This window comes from Sorex araneus, chromosome 8 (assembly GCF_027595985.1).
Source record: "Sorex araneus isolate mSorAra2 chromosome 8, mSorAra2.pri, whole genome shotgun sequence".
Taxonomy (NCBI): Eukaryota; Metazoa; Chordata; class Mammalia; order Eulipotyphla; family Soricidae; genus Sorex; species Sorex araneus.
This window is the reverse complement of record NC_073309.1, coordinates 68657441-68681753: the sequence shown is the minus strand read 5'-3', so window position 1 is coordinate 68681753 and position 24313 is coordinate 68657441. Positions and strand designations below refer to the sequence as shown.

The 24313-nt window shown below is 43.2% G+C and overlaps 1 protein-coding gene across 7 annotated transcripts in view; it reads left to right on the top strand.

Annotated features, from left to right (window-relative positions):
• The first annotated feature begins 538 nt into the window (after positions 1 to 538).
• PTBP2 (polypyrimidine tract binding protein 2) overlaps positions 539 to 24313 on the top strand; it is a 73416-nt gene continuing 49641 nt past the window's right edge. For 3 of the 7 annotated variants that reach the window (XM_055145551.1, XM_055145549.1, XM_055145548.1), the window contains exons 1-2: positions 539 to 821; positions 1984 to 2014. In XM_055145551.1, coding sequence (XP_055001526.1) covers positions 814 to 821; positions 1984 to 2014 — 39 coding nt within the window. In that variant the 5' untranslated portion in view covers positions 539 to 813. Of the gene's footprint in view, positions 822 to 1074; positions 2015 to 2181; positions 2318 to 24313 lie in introns of those variants that run through there. The other 4 variants (XM_055145554.1, XM_055145550.1, XM_055145552.1 and 1 more) reach the window with 4 other exon arrangements.

Genomic DNA, 24313 nt, shown 5'->3' with positions numbered 1-24313 from the left:
GTGATGACAACAAACTTGCTCACTGAGCACTTTCCAGAAACGGTTCAGCCTTTGCTAAAACACGTTGAAAGAAAACGTAAGGATGCGAGTAAATTAGTATCAAGAAGGGGGACAGAGGCAAAGAGTCCAAGTCCCTAAGGAGGAAGACCCACTTAGTGTAACGGAAGCTGCACCATGGCGATCACACCCACCTACCCTCCCCTGGCCCGGGGTCAGAGCCTCACCACCGGGGCGAGCTGAGGGCTTGCTACCTGGCAATGTCCCACCTAGGCGCCTCGGACCCTCGACGGCGGGAGCCTGTCCTGCACGTGGTCTGGCGTTGGGCTGGAGGCCACCGGCCCTGCGGGCGGGGCGCACGGCCCTTTCCGATAGGCCGGGGTGGGGGACGGGGGGGGGGGGGGGTTCTCGCCCTGCGGGCGGGGCGCACGGCCCTTTCCGATAGGCCGGGGTGGGGGACGGGGGGTTCTCGCCCGTCCCTCCGGGCTTTCTGTTCCCTGGCGTGCGCGGGGGGGGGGGGGCGGCTGTAAGTGACAAAAGGGCACGTGGCCGCCCCCCAGGCTGGGCCGGGCGCGGGGCGCGGGCGCGGCGAGCGGGGCGCCATGCTCTGCGGCGGCGCCCACTCCCCCTCGTCTCCCGCCGCCCGGCGCGGGCGCGCTCGGCTCTTTCCGCCGCCGCCGCCGCCGCGCGCTGCCCCGCGCGCCCCGGCACCTTCGGCAATTTCCGTCAGGGCCCGGCCGCCATTTTCTCGCCGCTCGCAGGTCTCGCCGGCTGCGCGGCTCGGTTCTGGGGAGCGAAGCTCGGTCCGGCTCGGCCATGGACGGGTAGGTCACGGGGCCGGCGGCCGGCGGCGGCGCGGGGCGTCGGGGCCGCCGGCGGCCCGGTTCGGGCCCGCGCCGGAGGCCCGCGGGCGGCCCCTCCCCGGGCCGGGCCGCCGTTACCCCACCCCCGCCCCGCCGCACACACCCCTCCCCGCGCTCGGCCCGGCGGGCCCGGCGGCGGCGGCGCCGGGGGGGCGGGGGGCGGCCCGGGGGGCGGCGGGCTCGGCGGGGGCCGTCGCGGGGCCGGGGGCGGCGGGGGGCGCCCGCCGCGGCCCTGCGGCCCTGCCCGCGCCGCCGCCGGGAGCCATTTCTCGCCGCCGCCGGGACCCGGCCCTGGGGGCGGGTGCCGCGGGCCGCCCGCGCCTTCCCGAACCCTCCCGAACCCTCCCGAACCGCCCCGAGCCGCCCCGAGGCGCCGGGCCGCGCGGGCTGGGGGTGCGGGGCGAGGGGCGCGCGCGGCGCTGGGGGCAGGGCAGGTGTCAGGCTCCTTTGTTGTCGCGGGTCGGGCCCGCGCCTGCCGGGGGCCCCGCTGCGTCTGCGGCCCGGGCCGCCCCCAGGCTCAGTGCCAGGCCGGGGTCCGGGAGCGCCCTCGAGGCCCGGGGCGGAGGACTGGCCCGGTTCGGGCACGGCCGGCGGGATGCGAGTGCCTCTCCCCCCGCGCGGGGACGAGCGGAGAAAGGGGCGGCGCGGGGGGGGGCGAGAGCCGCAGCTGAGCAGCAGCCCCCGCCCAGGGCAGCCCGGGGGCCAGCGCTCTAGTCACTGGCGCTCCCCAGGGGTCCGGAGTCCGCCCGCCCCGGCCCAGGGCGCCCCAGACCCGCGGCAGGGTCTGCACCAGGCCTTCTGGGCGCCCGCGCTGCACTTGGCTGGTCCAGGTTGCTCGCGGGAGGTTCACGCTGAGACCACCGGGGAGTGACCAACTGGGGTGCCTGCCCGCTGTGTACACGCACGGTGGTGGTGGGCTTGCCGCTGTGAGAGACGGTGGAGCACGTGGGTGTCCCACACCTGGAACCTAGGTCCGGGAACTGCAGTTGGTAACAGGCCCAGCGGCATCCCGACCCCCGTCGGGCGCATTCTCACTGTGGAGCATTTACGATGAAGAAACCTGAAAGTGACTCAGTGACCAGAAGAGTAAAAAGTTGAAACTCTTTTTTTTTTTTCCTTTCAGAATTGTCACTGAGGTTGCAGTTGGCGTGAAGGTAGGAACAGATTGGAATGGAAATGATTGAATCTACTTTTATACGATTTTTCAGTTAGCTTTTGAAAACTGTTATGTAGGCAACAAAACCCAAGGGTAAAATGTTGATTTAATTTCAAAAGTTTAATTCTAAGTGTAATCTAATAGCCCACCATGCTTTTTTTCCAGAACTGCAGTCTGTGAGAACGTCTAAAAGTTCTGTTTGATTGGATCTCAGGAATTAACTGTCAGATATGGCTCTTGTGATTATAAATGATAACCTAGTTTTCTGAGTGGAAATTATGGTTTTCAATGGATAGATAAGGTACTTGACCTAAATTTTTCTAATCGAAGATTTTTGAACTACATTTTTGCCTTATGAATACTGAAATAAGTTTGTGCACATCAAATCACATTAAAAATCAGCTACCTTGAACCATCAACAGTAAAGAAACTTGCGAACACAGTTTAAAATACGAGTCAGAGAGCTGGTTTTCTTACCTTCGGGCAGGGCAGTTTGGGCCACAGCCTGCAGTGCTGAGAGGGTCCTTCTGGCTCTGTGCTCAGGAGCTGCTCCAGCAGTGCTTGGGGAGTCTATGGGGATGCTGGGGATCATACCCGAGTTGGTGGCGTGAGCATTGCCCACTGTACTCTCTGGCACCAAGAGCTGTTCTACTCTCTGGCAAAGGAAAGTAGGCCTGAAAGTGGAAGCTGAATCTTTCCTGGCCAGGAAAACTGTTCATCTTTTAAATCTTAGCTTTTTGATCTTTAGGATTTTTATATCTGATTTTTATGACTTTTGTACCTTTGAGCTTCTTGTTATATTATGACTTTTGTTTGCAAACCTGTCTGTTCTGAGGATATTCTATGTATTACATCTTTTTCCTTTTCCAAACCTGGCACACCCTCTGCCAAAAAACCCAGTACCCAAATACTAGTTGGCTACAGTGGCATTTCCTCCCACAAGTGTGAGTGGACAAGAAGTTTCTTTGAATTCGTAGATTTCCGGTAATACTGTGACATTCTTATGTTGTATAGTGAACTAGATTCTTGTTTTAATATTTAGGCTTATTCATGTTACATATATTGGAGAGAAATATTGAGACCTTTGGGAGGGTAAATTTTTATTTTGGTAGTGTTTTTAAGTTGAGATAGATGTAGGATTTGCAATTGGGAATAGCTCCAGCAGTGCAAGCAAGACGGTGATAATTATAGTAGTTATTTAAACATATCTTCTAGAAGTAAATTTTGTGAAAGAGAACGAATGATGCACAACTTGAATGTCCCATTTCAGTGGAAGAGGGGGAAAGGAATGTATAGAGAAATGAGTAGGTAGAAAGAAATGGAAAACTTTTAAACGCATACTAAATGTCCAGATATGTTTGAAGGATCACACAAATTTTCTGTGTAAGTAGAGAAGAAAATACTAGAAATGAGGGTACAGAGTGAGAACACAGTGGGTGGGGCTTTTGGCATGGATGTGTCTGACCCTGGTTTGATCCCTGGCATCCCGTTTTTTCCCCTAAGCACCAAGAGGAGTAACTCCTGAGCACTGCCAGGTATGGCTCAAAATCCCAAAGAAAAAAGAATGATCACGAAAAATTTTGAACCTCATATATTATTTAATACAATTTGATATAGTATTTAAAAGTTTAAAGTTGCACATAATTTTTTAAGATAGTGGTTAAGAAATTTTTTATATAAGTATTGTTGATTTCTACTTAAGTTTCTTAGGAGTAGGTAATTTCGTTTTGTTTGGGGCCAGGAGCTACATCTGGAGTTGCTGGGCTTTTGACTCTGTACTCGGGGATGGATCACTTCTGGCAGGGCCAGGGGATCATATGGTGTGTATTAATAAAACGAATAAGAGGCTCTCTCTCTCCTGGGCGTTCGGTGGTCTCGGGCACCTTCCCCACAGGGACAGCTGATGCCATGGGCGGACGAAGGAGGAAATGAGGGCCAGGCTGGTTGGCGATGAGTTGCCGCTTATTCTGTTCTCCCCACGTGCCTATTCCAGTCTCACTAAGCTCCCCATTCCAGCCTCTGTCCCTCACCCCCACTGCTGTCTCCTCCAGTTCCTTGTGCTAGTCCCCTACACTCCATCCAGACCTGGTCTCTCTAGTCTCTCACCCCCTCCAAACCTTGGTGGTAGCTAACACACCCAGGTCTACTAGCACAATCAACATATGAAAGCCCTTGTTGATCTCCTGCAGCCAAGTGATCTGCTCAGGGGCAGAATACCACCTTTCCTTAGTCCAATAGCCATTTAGACATTCATCTTAATTAATAATATTAGTCACTGGAGCAGTAGCACAGCGGGTAGCGCAGTTGCCTTGCACGGACCCAGGTTCGATTCCTGTGTCCCTCTTGGAGAGCCTGGCAAGCTACCAAGAGTATCCCACCCGCATGGTGTATTCAGTATGTCAAAATGGTACACCATGGTACACCACCATGTGGTGTATTCGATATGCCAAAAACAGTAACAAGTCTCAAAATGGAGATGTTACTGGTGCCCGCTCGAGCAAATTGATGAACAATGGAATCACAGTGCTGCAGTGCTACAGTCATTTTGTATGGACACAGTAAGAGATACATTAAGCTGTAGGGTGGCTCTCCTGGGGACATCTCGCTATAGATCCCAGACTACAGTGCTCAGGACAGATTAATCTTTCCTGACCCTAGCAGGGTCCTAATTCAGTTGTTACTTTTTGGATCATGACAGAATTTGTCCATGGCCATGCTCTTAACTTAAAGTATTATGGCACTCTGGCCTGGCCCATTTCAATGCCAGGGCAGCTCACAGCTTGCCCTGGCCCATCCAGTCCCTCCTTGGGACCCCGCTTTTAAGATGCTAAGAAGTAAGGGCAACTGAGGCTTAAGTTGAGATAACAGATGCCCAGGACTAAGTATTGTTCAGAGTCAGTTAGCTCCCAAGTTACAAAAGCATAGCATTAATTGTCTAGCTGTGTCTGTACAAAAATGACATTGCTCTGAATTAACAACGCAAAGGACATAAGGAGAAGAGAAAAGCAATACTTACAGGCTAACAGAGTCTGATTAGGAGGTAGAGATGATTGACTGGGTGGGGAAGCAGAGCACAAAGAAAGGTTGCAGATAAAAACAGGAATAGGAGTGCTTTGAGAGCACTGTGATGGGTGTAACCCATTAGGTTTATTGAAACCTAAGCTCCCTGCACAAGGCAGAAAGGACAAACCAATGTTATCCTACAATATGGGATTCCAAGGATCCAATTTTGCTCGGCTGAGTTCAAGGCAAGTGCTTTACCTCTGCTCACACAGGTAATTTTGTTACATTTTTTTCCTGACTGCATTTTTTCTCCTAAAATTATATATTTACACACACACTTTTTTGTTTATTTACACAAAAGGATTTTATTCTGTATGTATGGACTTATTTTTTTTTTCATTTAAAAACTTTAACTGGATTAGAATTAAATTGCGCATGCTTAAGTATACAGTTATTTGAAACTATGAATATGCCTATGAAACCACCAAACACAAGACAGTGAACATCCATCTTCAAAAGTATTTTGATCTTTTGTAAAATCTACCACATTTTTCTTTTTCTTAGCAACTATTAGACAAGCTTTTTGTCATTTGGATTAGTTTTCATTTTTTAGAATTTTAAATTTTTTATTTTATTTATTTATTTTTTAGCTTTTTTTTTTTTTTTTTTTAATCAGACCCGATGATGCTTAGGGCTCACTCCTGCTCTGCTCTCAGGAATTACTCCTGGTAGTACTTGGGAGACCATTTGGGACACTGGGAATTGAACCCAGGTCTGCTCTGTGCAAGGCAAACGCTTTACCCACTGTACTGCTGTTTTGGCCGGAGAATTTTACTAATTGTAGCTCAGGACTAAGTTCTGTCTCTGCTCAGGGAATCTCCTTAAAGTGCTTGGGGTACATAAGTCGTAAGTGATGCTGAGTATGGATGTAAGCATGTAAGGCAAGCATTTTACCCATTGCGTTATGTCTCCAGCCTCTTTTTCAGAATTTCATATGAATGTAATTATACATGTACTCCTTTTTGTCAACTCAGCATAAGTTTTTGGAAGTAAGGGCAACTGAGGCTTAAATTGAGATAACAGATGCCCAGGACTAAGTATTGGTTAGTCACTGTCATCCCATTGTTCATCGATTTGTTCGAGTGGGCACCAGTAACGTCTCTCATTGAGAGACTGATTGTTATTGTTTTTGGCATATCCAATACGCACAGGTAGCTTGCCAGGCTCTCCTGCGTGGGCTCGATACTCTCAGTAGCTTGCCGGGCTCTCTGAGAGGGGCGGAGGAATCGAACTTGGGTTGGCTGCGTGAAAGGGAACGCCCAACCGCTGTGCTATCGCTCCAGCCCATTGGTTAGTCATGTTGTGGAATCATCCTTTGCTTTTTTTATTGCTTAGTATTGCTTTGTATTTCTGTGTAGCAGTTTAGTCATTCAACTCTTATTTGTTTTGTTTTTGGGTCACACCTGCTGATGACAAAGTTCAGGGGTTACTCCTCACTCTGCACTCAGGAATTACTCCTTGTGATATTAGGGGACCATATAGGATGCTGGGGATTGACCCCTGGTTGGCCTTGGATAAAGTAATTTGAATTAACATGTATCTGCATAGCAATTTCTAGAAAATTGACAACTTAATATTGAGTTTTCCCCACTCATGATTATAGTTTATTTCTTCCTTTTAGGGGTGTTAGTTTTTACCGTGCAGTTTTCATCTCTTGATTACGATTTATTCCTATTTTGTGTGTTTCTGTGCAAGAAAGGTTTGAGAGAGTCATGTCTTTATTAGTGTATATAAGTAATGGTTTTGAGTGATACTCTTGTATTCATGTGTCCTTGTCCATTATTAAATATAATGACTTTTTCTTGCTCCCAAGTGTGCTCAGCCAGTCTGCTGGGAATCTCAGCGTCAGAGCCCCAGAAGGATCGCCTGAGCCACACCATTTAGTTTGGTTGCCTCCAGGGCTGTTTCTGGCCATGCTTGGTGGACTGTGTGGTGCTGGGGTTCCTGTTTACCACTGGGATATCTCTCCAGTTCTGAGATCAAGGAATTTTTTTGTTGGCACCATCAAACTTTTTGTAGACTGTGTATCTGTGTCTCTTCCTTTTCTTGATAGTAACCAAAATGAAGTTATTTAGATTCTTTAGACTATTTAGATGATCGATTTTGTTGTTGTTGTTTAGACTATTTAGATTATCATTTTTTTGTTTGTTTTGGGCCACACTTGTCTTTGCATTCAGGAATTCCTCCTGACTGCTCTGGGATTCTGGGAATCGAACCCAGGTTTACTGTGTGTAAGACCAGTACCCTGCTTGCTGTGCTATCTCTCCAACCCTTATTTCTTCTTAAATGAATTTTGGTTCATTTGTGTCTTCCATAAAATTAGGAGTTTCAGATTTTATTTGCATGAAGTTTATTTCTGTCTCATATTTTGTATCTTTGGGATGTCATTTCTCAGTTGTGATTGTGGCAATTTGTGTCATGTATCTTTTCAGTCTGGCTTTTATTAGTAGTCAAAATTAATTAAAATATTCAGTCAAAATCAGCTTTCACTTTTATTGAGTTTTCTCACTTACTATTTTTTATTTCTACCATTTCTCATTTTTACTTTTGTTTGTTGCTCTTGTTTTTGTGTTGTTAACTGTGAAGTTAACGTCATTGACTTTTTTTCCTGTCTTAAGTTTCGGTGAAATTGTATGAATACTGGTAATTTATAGAATTTATTGGTTTATCATACTTAAAAATTTAAAAGCTCAGTTCACACCTCTGCATTTTTGTTCACTCCAAATACCAAAGTTCAGTGCCATCACTCCTTTCCTTCTCTACCTTGTGTGTTCTTTTTTCCTTTTGGTAACCATGTTTTTCAGTTACAAGATATAACAGTTTTGTTATATTTTACCAGTTTATTTGCTTTGGTTATCTGTATTGTTATCTGATTTCACTCCTATCTAGTAGAGATACCTTACCTAATACAGATTTTGTTAGTTTCGTATATTTCTATTTAAGCTCTTTTCCATGGCTTTAACTCAGATTTTGACATATATTAATCTTTTCATTTTTTGACATATTAATATTTTGACCCATGGATTGAGAAGTAGCTTTACAATTTCCAAACAGAGCATTTCCTTCTGTCTCTGCTGTTTCTGGTTTTCTCTCTCCTTTGTTGTAGTGAAGAGGAGGGCCCACACTTAGACTTGGTTGTGATGCGCACAAATTCCTTTTTTTGTGGGTTTTTTTGTGGGGCTCACTGCTCACTGGATGTGTTAGCACTCTTTAGTTAATGCTAACTTGCTCACTCACTCCTGACTGGGGTGTGTCAGATTGGGCACCACCAAGTTGCTCTGGGGACCATACTTGGTGAGCGTGGGTGGTGTTGAGATCAGAGCTGCAGCCTTATGCTTGCCAAGGCAGGTATTTTTTGTTGGGTGATCCCCGGGGGTTCCTGTTGATACCTATTTTAGCTTTATTGTAGTTAAGAAGCATATTTTGTAAGACTTGAGTCTTTGTTAAGTCTTCTTCTGTGGTACAGATAGCATATATCATGTTCGCTTCATGTACTTTAATAGGGACTGGTAGCCTTTATTCTCTAAATGTCATGTTTATTGATAGTGCTATTCAGATGATCTGCGTACCTACTTTCCTTCCTTGGGAGAAGAATATTTAAACTGCCTAAAGTTATGCATTTGTCTATCCATGCATTTTTTTGAGGGGTGGGGCGGTGTCCACTCCTTATGGTTTGGTTCTTATGGTCCTGGCATTCAGGGCAGGCCTGGGCTGGCCTGGGGGTCAGCCTGCTGCTTCCTCACACTTGCCGGCTCGCCGAGCCATTTCCTCAGCTCTCCACTTCCACCAGTGTTTCACGTTTACTTTGAATTAGTATGACTGTTTAGGAATAAAATATTCTTTCGATGCATTGACCCCGTTGTTATAATAACCATTTTTGTTTCTAACATTTATTGCTTTACAGTTTACTTTTTCTTTACAATAGCAGCTCTCTCAGGTTTCTTTTAATAGAGACCATATCATGTGTTTCTCTTTCTATTACTTTCAACCTGTTAGATGTTTAGACTTAAACTTTTGGGGGCAGTTTTAAAGTTGAGGTCTTGGGGCTACACCCACCGTGATCTGGAGCTGCTCTTGACCGTCATGACTGTAAGTGGAAGGGATTGCTTCTGCTGCTGCTTGGGGTCCTATGCACAGCATGTGCTCCAGCCTCTTTGGGTTCTCTTTCTGGTCTTGGAATGTTTTAATCACCTTTCTTCTTCAGTTTTCAGACCATATGCGTTTAATATGATTTAGTTTTAAAGCTGCCCTTTTATTTTTTAACTTTATCTTGTTTCCTTTGTTCTTTTTTTCCTTACCTGAGAGTTTCAAATTCCTTTTTTTTTTTTTGGAGGGGGGGTCACACCCAAGCAATGCTCAGGGGTTACTCCTGGCTGTGCGCTCAGGAATTGTTCTTGGCGGTGCTCGGGGGACCATATGGAATATGGATGGTGGGAATCAAACCGGGTTGGCCGCGTGCAAGGCAAACGCCCTACCCGCTGTACTATTGCTCCAGCCCCTACATTCCGTGTTCTTTGCTTTGCAGATTAGCTCTAACTGCATTGTTGATAACTGTTTTAGGATTTGTAGCATACATTTCTAATTTAGTAGTCTAATACCTCAAAGAGTTTTATATGCTATAGTAATATAGCACAGGGGTTGTGCGTTCGCCTTTCACGCAGCCGACCCGAGTTCCGATTCCTCCGCCCCTCTCTGAGAGCCCGGCAAGCTACTGGGAGTATTGAGCCCGCGCAGCAGAGCCTGGCAAGCTACCCGTGCATATTGGATATGCCAAAAACAGTAACAATAAGACTCAGTGAGAGACGTTACTGGTGCCCACTCGAACAAATCGATGAGCAATGGAATGACAGTGACAGTGACATAGTAATATTGGAATACGTCTCTTATTCCTTGGCCTGTATACTATTGTTACCATAAATTTTGCTGTTACCATATCTCAAATTCTTAAAAGTATTCTTTCTTTAAACAGCCACTCTTTTTTGTTTGTTTTTTGGGTCCCACCCACCTGTACTCAGGGCTTACTCCTGGCTTTGTGGTTGGGGTCCTGGTGATACTTGAGGGAACAAACAAACATATGAGGTGCTGGGGATTGTGATCCTGATTGACTTTTCAAGGCAAGCGCCCTGCCTACTGTACTATGTCTTCAGCCCCCACCCCCATTCCTGGCCCCTGGATTTATATATTTTTAGAAGATTTAAATCTTAAGAAAATAACCTTTTAATATTATTTATATTGGTATGTGCTTTGAATATTAAGTGGAGGGGATCCCTTCAGACTTCTGAATTGTCTGTCTGCATTCAGCTCTTTGGTATTCTGGCTTACAAACTCATGTTGATTTGCCATTCTTTTCTTTTTTTTCTTATCGGGTCACACGTGGCATTGCACAGGCATTACTCCTGGCTCATGCACTCAGGAATTACTCCCAGCGGTGCTTGGGGGACCATATGAGATGCTGGGAATCGATTCCAGGTTGGCTGCATGTAAGGCAAATATCCTGCCCACTGTGCTATTGCTCCAGCCCCAATTTGCTATTCTTGAAGTCTACTTGTTTTCAAATTAGGAAGTGTTTGAAGTTGAGGCTTCGTCTAAACTATTTCATGACCTGCACTTTTTTATTTATTTTTGGTTTTTGGGCCAAACCCACTGGTGCTCAGGGTTTATTCCCATCTCTGCTCTTAGGCGTCACTCCTGTTCAGTTTTAAGATCGGAAATAGTGTTTTGGAGTTTAAGTGTGATTATGCATAAAAGTATTTTCCACAAACTGAAGTGCACAGTTTATGTTAATTTATACTATGGAATATGCAAGTTTTTATGTTGAAATGTCATTTTTCATTAACCTTAAATGTTTAATGTTACTCAGTTTTCATTGATTTTATTAGATTCCTTATGGGAGAGAAGATTAGCCAATTATGGTAAAACAGAAAATTTGTGAATTTTTACTTTTATTCATTTATTTTTGGGTTACACCCAGCGATAATGTTCAGGGGCTATTCCAGGCTCTGCACTCAGGAATTACTCCTGGTGGTGCTCGGGGACCATATAAGGTGCTGGGAATTGAACCCGGGTTGGCCGCGTGCAAGGCTAACACCCATAACCCACTGTTGCTATCATTCCAGCCCCTTGTGAAATTTTAGTATGGAGCTTGTTGCATTTATTTATTTTTATTATTTTGGGGTGGGTGGACCACATTCAGTATTGCTCAGGGTCTGTTCTTGTCTCTGAGCTCAGGAATAACTCCTGCCAGCCTTGGGGGATCATATGGGGTTCCAGGATTGAATGTGGGTCCACCTTGTGCAAGACAAGCACCTTGCCCACTGTGCATTCTCTGCCATACCCTATCTCATTTCATGCCTTTAAAACAGCTTTTTATATTTGCGGTTGATTCTAGGAGTTTCTTTTCTCTTAATACCATTTTGTCATGGTGAAATTCTTGAAAAATAACGGGCCTGTTGGAAATACAGGAATGCATGCATGCATGAATAATACAGCATGGTACTCAATGTAGTTAACTTTTTTGGATATTGATTTTAATTTTGGTAAAATTAGTAGTAATTCTCTTCAGTACTAGCCAAAGGAAGTCTTTGGAACTGGACAATTAATGGAAATCAATTTCTTTAATGTTTCTTTAATTTATAATATTTCTTTAGAATATTACAGAAATACTAGTGGCTATTTTAATTCACTTAAATGATTAATTGGAGTTTTCCTTTTAGCCCTTTAAAGTAAATTTTTGGGGGTAAGGAGTTGGACATTATCGTCTAACCCTACCTCACCACCTGTTACCAGATAGCATCACGATTAATTCAGAGGTTAATTAATTAAAGATTAATTCACTTAATCTCTTTGTTAATACTAAGCTGTTAGCTTTTTCCAAATTGTAACTCACTAGCACTTTGAAAATGTTACAAATTGCTGGATTCAAATTCAGATTTTGAAATGGCTGTTACATTTACTTTTATTGGTTTTATGTCATTGTAATTAAATTTTAAATTGGGGGTTTATATACCCAATTTTCATGATCACAATCATGAAATCCTGTTAATCACCGATTTCTCAGGTGGGCTCAGCAACATCTCATTTCGTCCTTTCCCTGAGATCTTAGAAGTCCATCTCGACTTGGCCCTCCTAATGATGTTGCACTGGGGGCTCTTCAGGGTTAGGGGAATGAGATCCAGCCTGTTACTGGATTTTGCATATGAATACACCATGGGAAGCTTGCAAGGCTGTCCCATGTGGGCAGGAAACTCTCAGAAGACGCCTGTTTCTCCCAGAGGGAGAAGAAGGCTAAAGATCTTGTGCGGCTGCTTTGCGGCCGCACGCTTCTGAAAGTTCACTTTTAAGTCTCTGGATGTTGGCCGTTGATGGAATTACACACACCTGGATTCCTCTGCCGGTACCTTCATGCATGAGGCCCATCCGAACATGTGGAGAGGGGCCTCGAGCATGGCTGTAGCTAGGTTCTGGTGGTCTTCGGCCGCCGGGAGCTCTGCTCGGCGTGTGGAGGGAAGCTGGAGCCCATCCCCTCCGAGGGGCCCCAGGGAAGACAGCCAGGTGTGCGGGCAAGAGACTCTAAAATACCCAATTTTAGTTTACTAAAACTGAGTGTTTAATATTTGTTCTTTGTGAAGTATGAGATTTCTTGTTTTGGCACCTGGCAGTGCTCAGGGCTTATACTCCTGGTTCTGTGCTCAGGATCACTCTCAGTATGCTTGGGGGATCGTAGGGGCTCAGGGGATCAAACACTAGTCAGCAGCATGCAGAGCAAAGCACTCTGTGTGCTGTATTATTGCTTGGGTCCCTGAAGCAAGATAGTTTTATTGAATGAAACTTTTGGAGAAGGAAAGGAGTATATGGTTAAGAGAATACAGTCTTGAAAGAACAAGCAAGCTAGCAGAGGCACAGATAAGAGAGATTCATTTCAAAGGGAGAATTCAGGCTTGAAGAGCAAGTCTCCTTTGAGTTTTCTTTAAGACGCTACATAATGCTCGCCTTGGCATTTAAGTTTATAATAGAGTTAACATTAGAATTTATATTTACATTAGAATTTTAAATTATGGACATTCAGGAAACTGATGATTCAGATATAGAGACAGAATATAGATTTCTTGATCTGAATTCTTCATCAGCAGCAATAGGTGTCAAGCAGTAGGTAAACTCAAGATATTTATTGGCTCTTGGAGAGTCTTCATTTTTTTAAAATTTTTTTTAAGATTTTATTTTGGGGGCCCTGCCAGTGGTGCTCAGCAGTTGCTTCTGGTGATGTGTCAGGGGCCCCTGCATTGCTGGTCGTGTGCTTGTCTTGCATGTGGCCAGGCTGGACTGGACCCCCAGCATACCCATACAGTCCCCAAGCCTGCCAAGGGCTCAGCAAGGCCCCACAGAAAAACAGACTGAGAGGAGGAAGAGCAGTTCTAATGAGTATGTGATTAGGGTTGGTGAAAGGCATTGAAGGTTGCATAGAAGCTAAATTTGAAATGCTAAAGTGTGGAAATTTTCTGGAATTGACAAAGTACATGAATTTTTGGAGAAGAATCTCATATTCTCCAAGATGGACTAAAAACTAGAAAGACAAAATATGTTTTTCAAACAACAAAGGATCTAGAATACAGTGGCATAGTATGTTCAAAATGTCAGATGAAAATGCTCACTTAATCTTTCATTGTAAGCTAAATAAGGATATGTTTAGAGAGCTATATCACTCCCTGCCCCACCCCAAGTAAAGTTAACTAAGATATTGGTAAGATTGGGTAATTTTAATTATTGACGCTTAAAACATTTGTTTTTCTAGTTTTAAAAGTAAAATTAAGGGCTGGAGCAATAGCACAGCAGGTAGGGCGTTTGCCTTGCACGCGGCCAATCCAGGTTTGATTCCCAGCATCCCATATGGTTCTCTGAGCACCGCCAGGAATAATTCCTGAGTGCATGAGCCAGGAGTAACCCCTGAGCATCGCCAGGTGTGACCCAAAAAGCAAGAAAAAACCAAACCCAAAAAACCCTAATATTGTATTATTTAATAATAGAATTAAAAATGATTACTAAGCAATTATTATTTAATTTTCTTTTTAGTTTAACAAATGAAACTAATATATTGTATCATTTAATATAATAGTAGAGTTGAAAATGATCACTGTAGGACAACTGAGTGCTGAAAGTAGATAAAAGGACAAACATGATAAACTTTCTGTGTCTGTATTGCAAAAAATAATGCTCAAAGTTGGGGGCAGGATTGGGGTGAGGGAGAGAGGAAAGGAAAAGTGCCTGTCATAGAGGCAGGTTGGCTGGGGGGAGGGTTGGGAACTAAGAAATACATTGGTGAATGGGGTGGGGTTGAGTATAGGATGACTGAAACCCAGTCATGAACAACTTTCTAACTATCTCAAGGTGATTCAGTAAAATAAAAAAAAAATTAAGTAGAGTTAATGGGAGTTTTAAGTATTGTTTTGCACTATGCTCCTTTTGTTCATCACTAGTCGTGTGGTTATTGAGCACTTGACATGTAACTAGTCTAAATTGATCTTTTACAATTGCAAAATGCAGGTTTTTTAAGACATACAGGTCTTTTTTTGTTTGTTTTGTTTTTAGGTCATATCTGGGTGTGCTCGAGTCTTAATCCTGGCTCTGTGCTCAGGGATCACTCTTGGTGGGACATGGGGTGCCTGGGATTGGGGTTTGAACCTGGGTCTGATGGGTGCAAGGCAGGTGCCTTACAGTACTGTTTGACCTGGCCAGAGACAGTACAGTTTTATACTATCACATGCTGTAATAATTTGGCTTAAATATTTGTATTACCTTTTTCTTTCTACTTTGAAAAACAAGTCCACTGGAAAACTTACAAGATTACATGTGTTATTCATATTTCTTTTAGACAGTAGCAGTCTTCTTGTGGAATTGTTAAGTTTAAAGTAAATCATATAAGATATTTTAAAGTCATAAGGGTGAGCACTTCATGTGTGAGGCCCATCGAACGTGTGGAGAGGGGCCTCAAACATGGCTGTAGCTAGGTTCCAGTGGTCTTTGGCCGCTGGGAGCTCTCCTCGAGGTGGGGAGGGAAGCTGGAGCCCATCCCCTCTGAGAGGCCCCGGGGAAGACAGCCAGGTGTGCAGGCAAGAGACTTTCTTGTGTACCGGCAGAGGAACCCAGGTGTGTGTAATCCCATCAACGGCCAACATCCAGAGACTTAAAAGCGAGTTCCCAGAGAAAGCGATGCAGAGTCTCTTGCCCGCACACCTGGCTGTCTTCCCCAGAGCCCCTTGGAGGGGATAGGCTCCAGCTTCCCTCCCCACCCCTAGCAGAGCTCCCGGCAGCCGAAGACCACTGGAACCTAGCTACAGCCATGCTCGAGGCCCCTCGCCACACATTTGGACAGGCCTCATGCATGAAGGTACCGGCAGAGGAACCCAGGTGTGTGTAATCCCATCAATGACCAACATCCAGAGACTTAAAAGTGAGCTCCCAGAAGCGCGTAGCCACAAGGCGGCCGCACAATATCTTGTAGCCTACTTCTCCCTCTGCGAGAAACTGGCAAGTTTCTGAGAGTTTCCTGCCCACATGGGACAGCCTTGCAAGCTTCCCATGGGGTATCCATATGCTAAATCCAGTAACAAGCTGGATCTCATTCCCCTGACCCTGAAAGAGCCTCCAGTGCAACATCATTGGGAGGACCGTGTCAAGAGAGACTTCTAAGATCTCAGGGAAAGGACGAATGGAGAGGTTACTGAGCCTGCTCGAGAAATCAATGATTAATGGGATATCGTGATCGTGAAGGGTGAGCACTAAAAAATCATAGAATATCACATCTTAAGTATTAGAATAAATTAAGGTATAATTGAAAAGGAAAATAGTAGAGCAGAGTGAGAGGTCTGTTTGGTGTTGAGAAGGGCCTATGGAGTTTCCCCTTAGCCCTTTAAAGCAAATCTTTGGGGATAAGGAGTTACCTAACTCTGCCATCCTAAGTCCTGGTCTCCAAATAGCTCATATTGTTAGGCACAGTGAAGGAATTTTGAGGGGGACGTAATCGTTTATTCCCTACACTATGTACTTCTCCTTACTTTCATCCCAGGCACATACTATCAGTCTTTAAATTGGTATTTTTGATTCCTATAAATTTTGGTGCTCTGGGCTTACTCCTGATGTGCTCTGGAATCATGTCTGGTGATGCTTTGGGAACCACATGTAGTCCTGGGGATGAATTTGGGCTCGGTGCATGCAAGGCAGATGTCTTATTTCTGTACTCTCTTTGGCCCTTATATTTTTGAGTCTTAGGTAATATATGACATTCTAAATTTTTGAATAGTATGGGTTGGTTTATTTTGATTTTTTACATATTAAGTTACACGTGTTCTGTAACTTGCCCTTTTGGTACTTTAAAAAAAGGGTAATATTAATTTTTATTGCCTAAGTAGTATATGATTATGTAAACATAAGACTACTTTGTTGACAGATATTGAGGTTATATCTACTTGTTTAACATGCTTCTTTTAACATTTTTGTGCATATGTTAGTGTTGTCAAGGCAAGTTCAAGTTTCTCTAGCAATGACACTGCTGGATTGCAAAGTTTGTCTACTTTGTTTCTTTTGTATATGTGTGTGTGTGTGTTTTGGGGCCACACCAGCAGTGCTAAGGCCTTACCTCTGACTCTGCACTCAGAGATCACTCTGGCACTGCTCAGGGTGCTGTGTGGGATGCCAGGGGCGGCCACATGCAAGGCAAACACCCTGCTTGTACTGTTTGTTGCTCCGACCCCATTTATTTTCAGTCTCATTAGCGTATTGCTTTCTGAAGTGGACATGTATTTATACTTCATTAGCAGCATAGAAATGTGTTTCTTTTATAAAACCTCTCTGATATTTGATTATTGTTGAAATTTTTAATCATTGTCAATCTAATGTACTTGTGGATGATACCTTGCTTTAATTCTCTATTATGTATAACATTTTCTTTGCTGTGCACTTTGGTTTCTTTGTAAATGCCTCCTTGTATGGACTGTTTTCTTTGTAATGTGGTTTCTGTATTATTGATTCCTAGAAACTAATATTTTATTATATTGATGTATATAATTTATATTTAGTATATTGAGCAAAGCTTTTATTACTTAGTGTGTGCCAAAGACAACTAGCACATTTTTACCTTAATGAATAGAAGTTGGAAATTTTACAATCATTTTTATATTTAAGCTTTTTTTTTTTTTTTTTGGCTTTTTAGGTCACACCCGGCGATGCACAGGGGTCACTCCTGGCTCATGCACTAAGGAATTACCCCTGGCGGTGCTCAGGGGATCATATGGGATGCTAGGATTTGAACCCGGGTTGGCCACGTGCAAGGCAAACGCCTTACCCGCTGTGCTATCTTTCCAGCCCCCCCCCCTTTTTTTTTGATGGAAGAAGGGTTTGGGCAACACAGCAGTGCTGGGGGCTGCTTCATGCTGTGTGTTGAGTGGGTACTCCTAGGTGGGGCTACTGCTGGCTATGTGTTGAGTGGACACTTTGGGTGGTGTATGGGTACAGGAACCGTGTGGTGCTAGGATAAAATGTGATCGGCTGTATGCAAAACAGCCTTCTTAATCCCATATTCCTTCTCTCTCTCCCTCAGACCTACAGTGGGAGAAATCCTTCTTCAACTCGAGGTCTTACATGTAGTTCTAATTTTATTTTAAAAATTTAAATACTTTTACAGTTAAGACCTGTTTGCCTGAAATTTAATTTTGGTGTAGGGTATGGTGAAAGTTTTGTTTTACCCCCTTTTTTGGTAACAGATTTAGAACCTTATCAATGGAATAGTTTTTAACTTTCCCACTGATTTTAAGTGTCAACTGTCAAGTTCTACATATATGTGTATATGTTGAACTGTCTGTCTGCTCTCTGTTCTGTTGTTTATTCCTGTAACTATCGCAGTGTCTCTGTAAGTCTTAAAAGTAGCATCACTGTAAGTCTTAAAAGTAGAACAAATTTAACAACTTTGTTCTTCAAAATTTTCTTGTGGTTTAATTTATACATTTTTTTTTTTTTTTTTTTTTTTTGCTTTTTGGGTCACACCCGGCGATGCACAGGGGTTGCTCCTGGCTCTGCACTCAGGAATTACCCCTGGCGGTGCTCAGGGGACCATGTGGGATGCTGGGAATCGAACCCGGGTCGGCCGCGTGCAAGGCAAATGCCCTACCCGCTGTGCTATTGCTCCAGCCCCTTAATTTATACATTTTAAATCAGTTAAGTTTCCTGGAGAATGTCTGGCTTTTGATTTTATCTGCACTATATAAATTATTTGGGGAGTGGGGAGCAGAGTTGTAGCAGATTAATGCAAGTCTTTAATTTTTGTGCCTCACAAGATTTATTGCTTTTTCTGTCCACTTTAAATTAGATACAGTACTGATTTTATTGTTTTCTTTTTTTTTAATAAAATTTTAATTTTATTAAATCACCGTGTGGAAGATTACAATGCTTTCAGGCTTAGGTCTCAGTTATACAATGCTGAAACAACCATCCCTTCATTATTAAATCACCGTGTGGAAGATTACAATGCTTTCAGGCTTAGGTCTCAGTTATACAATGCTGAAACAACCATCCCTTCACCAGTGCCCATATACTATCACCACCAAAAAAAAAAAAAGCCCACACAGTACACCTCCCATCCCGCCCCCCCCACCCCCTACCTTGTAACTGATAAGTTTCATTTTACATTGTTTACTTTGGTTACATTCAATATTTCAACACAAACCTCACTATTGTTGTTAGGAGTACCCCACTAGATTCAGACGTACTGTGAAGACAAATAAGGTCGCGCGGCCGCTACGGCCGCGCAGTTTTGAATTTCTGTACTTTAACACTAAGTCCAAGGAGATTTCTTCTAGATATTGGATCATTGCAGGCTTGAAAACCCAATCTGTGGTCATCTTAATATGGCGGACACCGCGCCCTTCATCCCCGGAGAGAAAGAGGCGAGAGTGAGAAATACCTTTCCCCTCCTGGGCGGGCATGGGGCCGAGGTTTAGTTCTCAGGCTGGAGACATTCTGTGAGGAGTTGCCCATGCCGAAAGAGGTTTTGCTGGGTCTGGATTCATGCTTGTGCAGCTGCGGAGAGGCCGCACATGCGTGCGGCCCCCGGGGATCACATCTTGGCGGTGGGTCGATTTTATTGTTTTCAAAATGCACTGAAGGTTAAAAACAGTGACTACCCTTAGCAACAGTGTTTTTGGCTACACTGACTTTGCCAGGTGGATCGTGTGTTGCTGGGGAGTGAATGTAGGCCTTCTGCATGCCAAGTGTGCCCCTCAGCCCTTTGAACTTCTCTGACCCTGGCAGTAAATTTTGAAGTTCAGAACTTTTCTTTTTTTTCTCCATTGAAATAGATTTGTTATGTAACTTTTAGTTTTAAGTGTACAATAGGACTTGAAATGCATTGTGAAATGATGTTCAGAATAAGATAACATCACTCTACATAGTTAGAATTTGAGATTTGCTGCCTCAAGCTATGTAGTATACTATTAATAGTATATTATTATTATATTAAGTGTAATCACTGTAGTGCACATTACAGCCCCAGGAATAGTTAATAGCTACACAGAATAACTTTTGATCACCTTCACTTTTGTCCACCTTCCCCACCTCCATGCTTTCTGTATCTAAAGTTATTTTCTTTGGCTTTGGGGCCTTACCTGAAGGTGCACAGGGGTTATGCTTCTGTTTGGGGTGTGTGGTGGAGGTGGGCACACCTGGTGATTCTCAGGGGTTACTCTTGGCTCTGCACGCAGAGGTAACTCCTGGACCCTGTGGGTGCCAGGGATTGAACTCAAGTCTGCCATATGCAAGGCAAATGCCCTACTTGAAGTACTTTTTCTCTGGTCTCTAAAACGTTTCTCATGTGAGATAGTAAAGTGTGGTTTTCTATGACTTACACAGCAAAATTTTCTCAAGGGCGATCCATGTTAAAAGGAGCAAGATTTTTTTTATTGCTACTAATGTTCATATATTGGGGCTAGAGTGATAGCACAGCGGTAGAGTGTTCGCCTTTCAGGAGGCCGACCTGTGTTCGATTTCACCGCCCCTCTTGGAGAGCCCAGCAAGCTACCGAGAGTATTGCGCCCGCACGGTGGAGCCTGGCAAGCTACCCGTGGTGTATTGGATATGCCAAAAACAATAACAATAAGTCTCACATTGAGAGACGTTACTGGTGCCTGTTCAGACAAATCGATGAGCAATGGATGACAGTGACAGTGGAATGTTCATATATTGGGGCTGGAGTGATAGCACAGCGGGTAGGGAGTTTGCCTTGCATGCAGCCAACCTGGGTTTGATTCCCAGCATCTCATAGGGTCCCCTGAGCACCGCCAGGAGAAATTCCTGAGTGCAGAGCCAGGAATAACCCCTGTGTATCGCCGGGTGTGACCCAAAATGCAAAAAAGAAAAATAAAAGTTCTTATATCTATTATACATATCAACATAGATTTGAGTTTACAATTTATCAGGTTTTAATTTACTGATCTATTAATGAGAATGTTTTCATATCTCAGCTATTGTAAATACTGCGGTAATAAACAAAGGGGTGTGTTTGTTTTTTGAAAATACTGATTACTTTTCCTTAAACTGGAAACTGGGATTGCTGGATCTTAAAATAGCTAAACTTTTTTTTGAAACATTTCCATGCTGCTTTCCATGGTGACTTGACTGATGTACATTTCCAGCAGCAATGCATAAAGGAATTTCTTTATTCACTAGCTTGGCAACGCTGATTTCTTTTTTTTATTTTTGATAATTGCTATCCTAACAGATGTGGTTTTTTTCTTGTTATTATTTAGTTTTTATGTATTTAGTTAAATTTATGGAAAATCATTGCATATTTTTGATCTTTAGCCATGTACCGTATAAATGATTTGCAGTTATTTTACTTCTATTCTGTAAGGTTGCCTTATTGATGCCTTGTTGATGCCTTATATCTTACTTTGTTGTGCAGAGTACTAGGCTTGATTTAGTCACACTTGTTTATTTGTAGGCTCAAATTAAAAATATAATTGCCTGGATATAAAATATATAAAATATAAAATACAGTTGCCTGGGCTATGTCAAGGAGCTCATCACTTCTTGCATATGTTATGTTTATGCCTTGCTGTAATCTAATACATTTGCAGTAGCATGCTAAAAAGTGTATTTGCCTTAATTAAAAATACTTCTTTGCTACAAAAAAATGTTAACCATCTGTGCCTTTATAGAGGGTAAAGATTATTCATAGTCTTTTTCTCGAGGAGGTTCTTGTAACATGTAATGGCAGTAACTATAATAGTAAGAAAGTGGTGAAACTCAGAAAAAGGATTTCTGCTTGTAGTTTGACATTGTAGTTTCACCAGCTTTTTTCTCTCACAGTTTTAAATTTTATAATAAAGGCTTCAAGATGACAAAACTATATAGATTTTCTTCTTGAAGCATATTTGAAACATCTGATTATTTCATATGATTCTCAAATGGTTCAATATGTTTTGAGTGCACATATAAAAAATTTTCTTAACAATACAACAATACCATTATTGTATCTAATACTTCAATTTTTTTTAGACTTCATGCATGTGAGACATGTACTATTTATCACTGAGCCATATCCCTGGTTTGAAAGTAAATTTACTCTCCAGCAGTCACAAACATTTTCTAGTTGCCTTAGAAATACCTTAAATTTTTCTCCAAATCAGGAACCAAGGAAAATGGGAATTTGATTTGATTAATATCTTTTAAAGTCTTAGGAATAAATTTTGCTCTCTTCTCTTTTTTCATTATTAGAGAAGTTGGGGATTCTATTCTGTATAATTTCCGCTTTCCTGAGTTTTCATATTGTCATTTCGTATGTTCCTTATATCATCTACGTTTCCTGTGAAAGTGTAATTAGAAAAGATTTTGTTAAATTTTTTGCCCCAATATCTTGTGTATTGACACAAGATAGATCTCATGTATGGAGATATGCACTTTTGGGTCAAATCTCTGACTCTCAGGTTTAATAAAGGCAGATTTTGGTGTGGTGGTTCATAAACCACCTTTGTGCTGAGGGGTGGTTCCCACAGTGCTCCAGAAACCACATGTAGTCCTGTGGCTGGCTGCATGTATCCTAACCTTTCTCTCTGGCACAGTAATATTTTATACCAAGTTTGTTTTATAGATGTACTCTTATGTAACGTCTATGGCGGCATATCACAAAGAACATATCTTTTCTCGTTAATATAATATATTTTTGGATCACACCCAGCGATGCTTAGGACTCTGTGCTCAGGGATCATTTCTGGCAGATTTGGGGGGATCATATGGAGTTCTAGGAGTCGAGCCCTGATCAGCTGCATCAAGGCAAATACCCTATCTGCTGTATTATTGCTTTGTCCCTACATCATTTCTTTTTGTGATGTTTCAGTTCATATTGTCAGCTCCTTCATTTCAGTATAGAAAGTTCCCCATTATCTTTTCACATAGTGGGTTCCCATAGTTGAGAAATTCTATCAGATATTGCAAAAATGGTGGTGCTCTTTTTCCTCCCTACACATCTTTGGATGTTTCTAGAACTTTTTTCCCTGGCTAAGGATATATGACTCAGTAGTAGGGTGCTTGCATAGCATGTGAGAGATCCTGGGTTTTTGCCTTTGACAAGTGAAAAAAAAAATTTCCCCACTGAACATTGATCATTCTGAAGTACTCTTTTTCCCCCCTTTTTTGAAAAAAGTTATTAAAGCACTGTGATTTACAAAGTTATTCATACTTTGAGTTGTAGACATGCAACATTGTAGCATTGATCCCTGCATCAGTGTTCCCAGGTTCCCTCTGATACCCCTCCTGCAGTCTGCCCTCTTAAGGGCAGGCACCTCTCTAGATTAGTGGTTCAAGTTTGGGTCTCTTCATTTCAGTATTGTTGACTCTCTGGTTCAGTTATTTGGTCTATCTATCATTCCTTTGTATCTGAATCCCCTGACCTGGCCCCCATTGGTTCTCTTCTGTCTCTTCTCCCCCCTCTCCCCCACCCTTTCTTTCTACATTCTATACTCTGGGGTCAAGTTTGATCTGTGTATTCCCTCTTTTAAAACATTGGGTAGGGTACTTGCCTTGCTTGTGGCTGACCTGGTTCCATCCTTGGCACCACCCCATCTGATTTTCCAAACCTGAGTGCAGAGCCAGGAGTAAGCCTGAGCACTGCTGGGTATGAGCCATCCCCCCACTAATATTTTTTCTAATTAGCTGGTAATCTGGCAACTTTTAATATAATGTTTTCAGTAATTTAAGTATTTTCGGTAGATGCACATAATACCTTAATAGCTTTAATACTTGCTTGAATATTGTTTCTTGTTTCATATGTTTTATTACTTATTACTTGAACAAATGTTGGTTCTTCGGGTTGGAAATTGGTCCCTAGAGTCCATAGTAATGTGGGTGCAAAGATGATCATTTTGTTTTGGTTGTGTGTGCCTCAAGGTTTTCTCAGTCCACAACCAGCAAATCTCACACACACACACACACACACACACACACACACACACACACACACACACACACACACACACACACACACACACCCCCCTTCATACCTCCTTATTTGTGGCTGCCATAGCTGCCATTACTTGTGCGGGGGATCAGATCCAAGTCTTGCCACCATGTGTTTGGCCACTTGAGCCACATCTCTGGTTCTCACTTTTTTTTTTTTTTTGAGGCATATTCAGTGGTGGTGGTGCAGGGATATGGGCACTTCTCTTGATTCATGGCTTAGTGATAACAACTTGATGGTTCTTTGTGAGTCTCTAGTGCTTGGGGGCTGCCAGGACCATCCTGGCAGTGCTTAGGGATCATCAGGGCCTCACCTGACATGCTTGGGTGCTATGCAGTGGTAGGAATCCAACTTAGAACCTTGCTTATAGTAAGGCATATGCTCTACTGGTAATCTAGCATTAGTGATCTTGACTGATTTCCCCTGCACCACCCCCCAACCCCTCCAATTTTTTATGTTGTTTGATTTTTGTTTTTTATCTCTCTGAGCTTTAACTGGCTCTGTGCTCAGGAGCAGTCCCTGGTGATTCTCAGGGGACCATATACAGTACTGGAGATTTAATCAGTGTTGGCCTCATGCAAGACAAATTCCTTACTTTCTGTACTGTCTCAACAGCACTCCTTATTTTAAAGCCAGAATTATATTGTAAGCTCTTCCACTTCATACTTAATTTTACCATTTATTTTCTGATTTTATGCATGTATTGCATAGATTGGAAAATCACTAATAGTTGCTAAC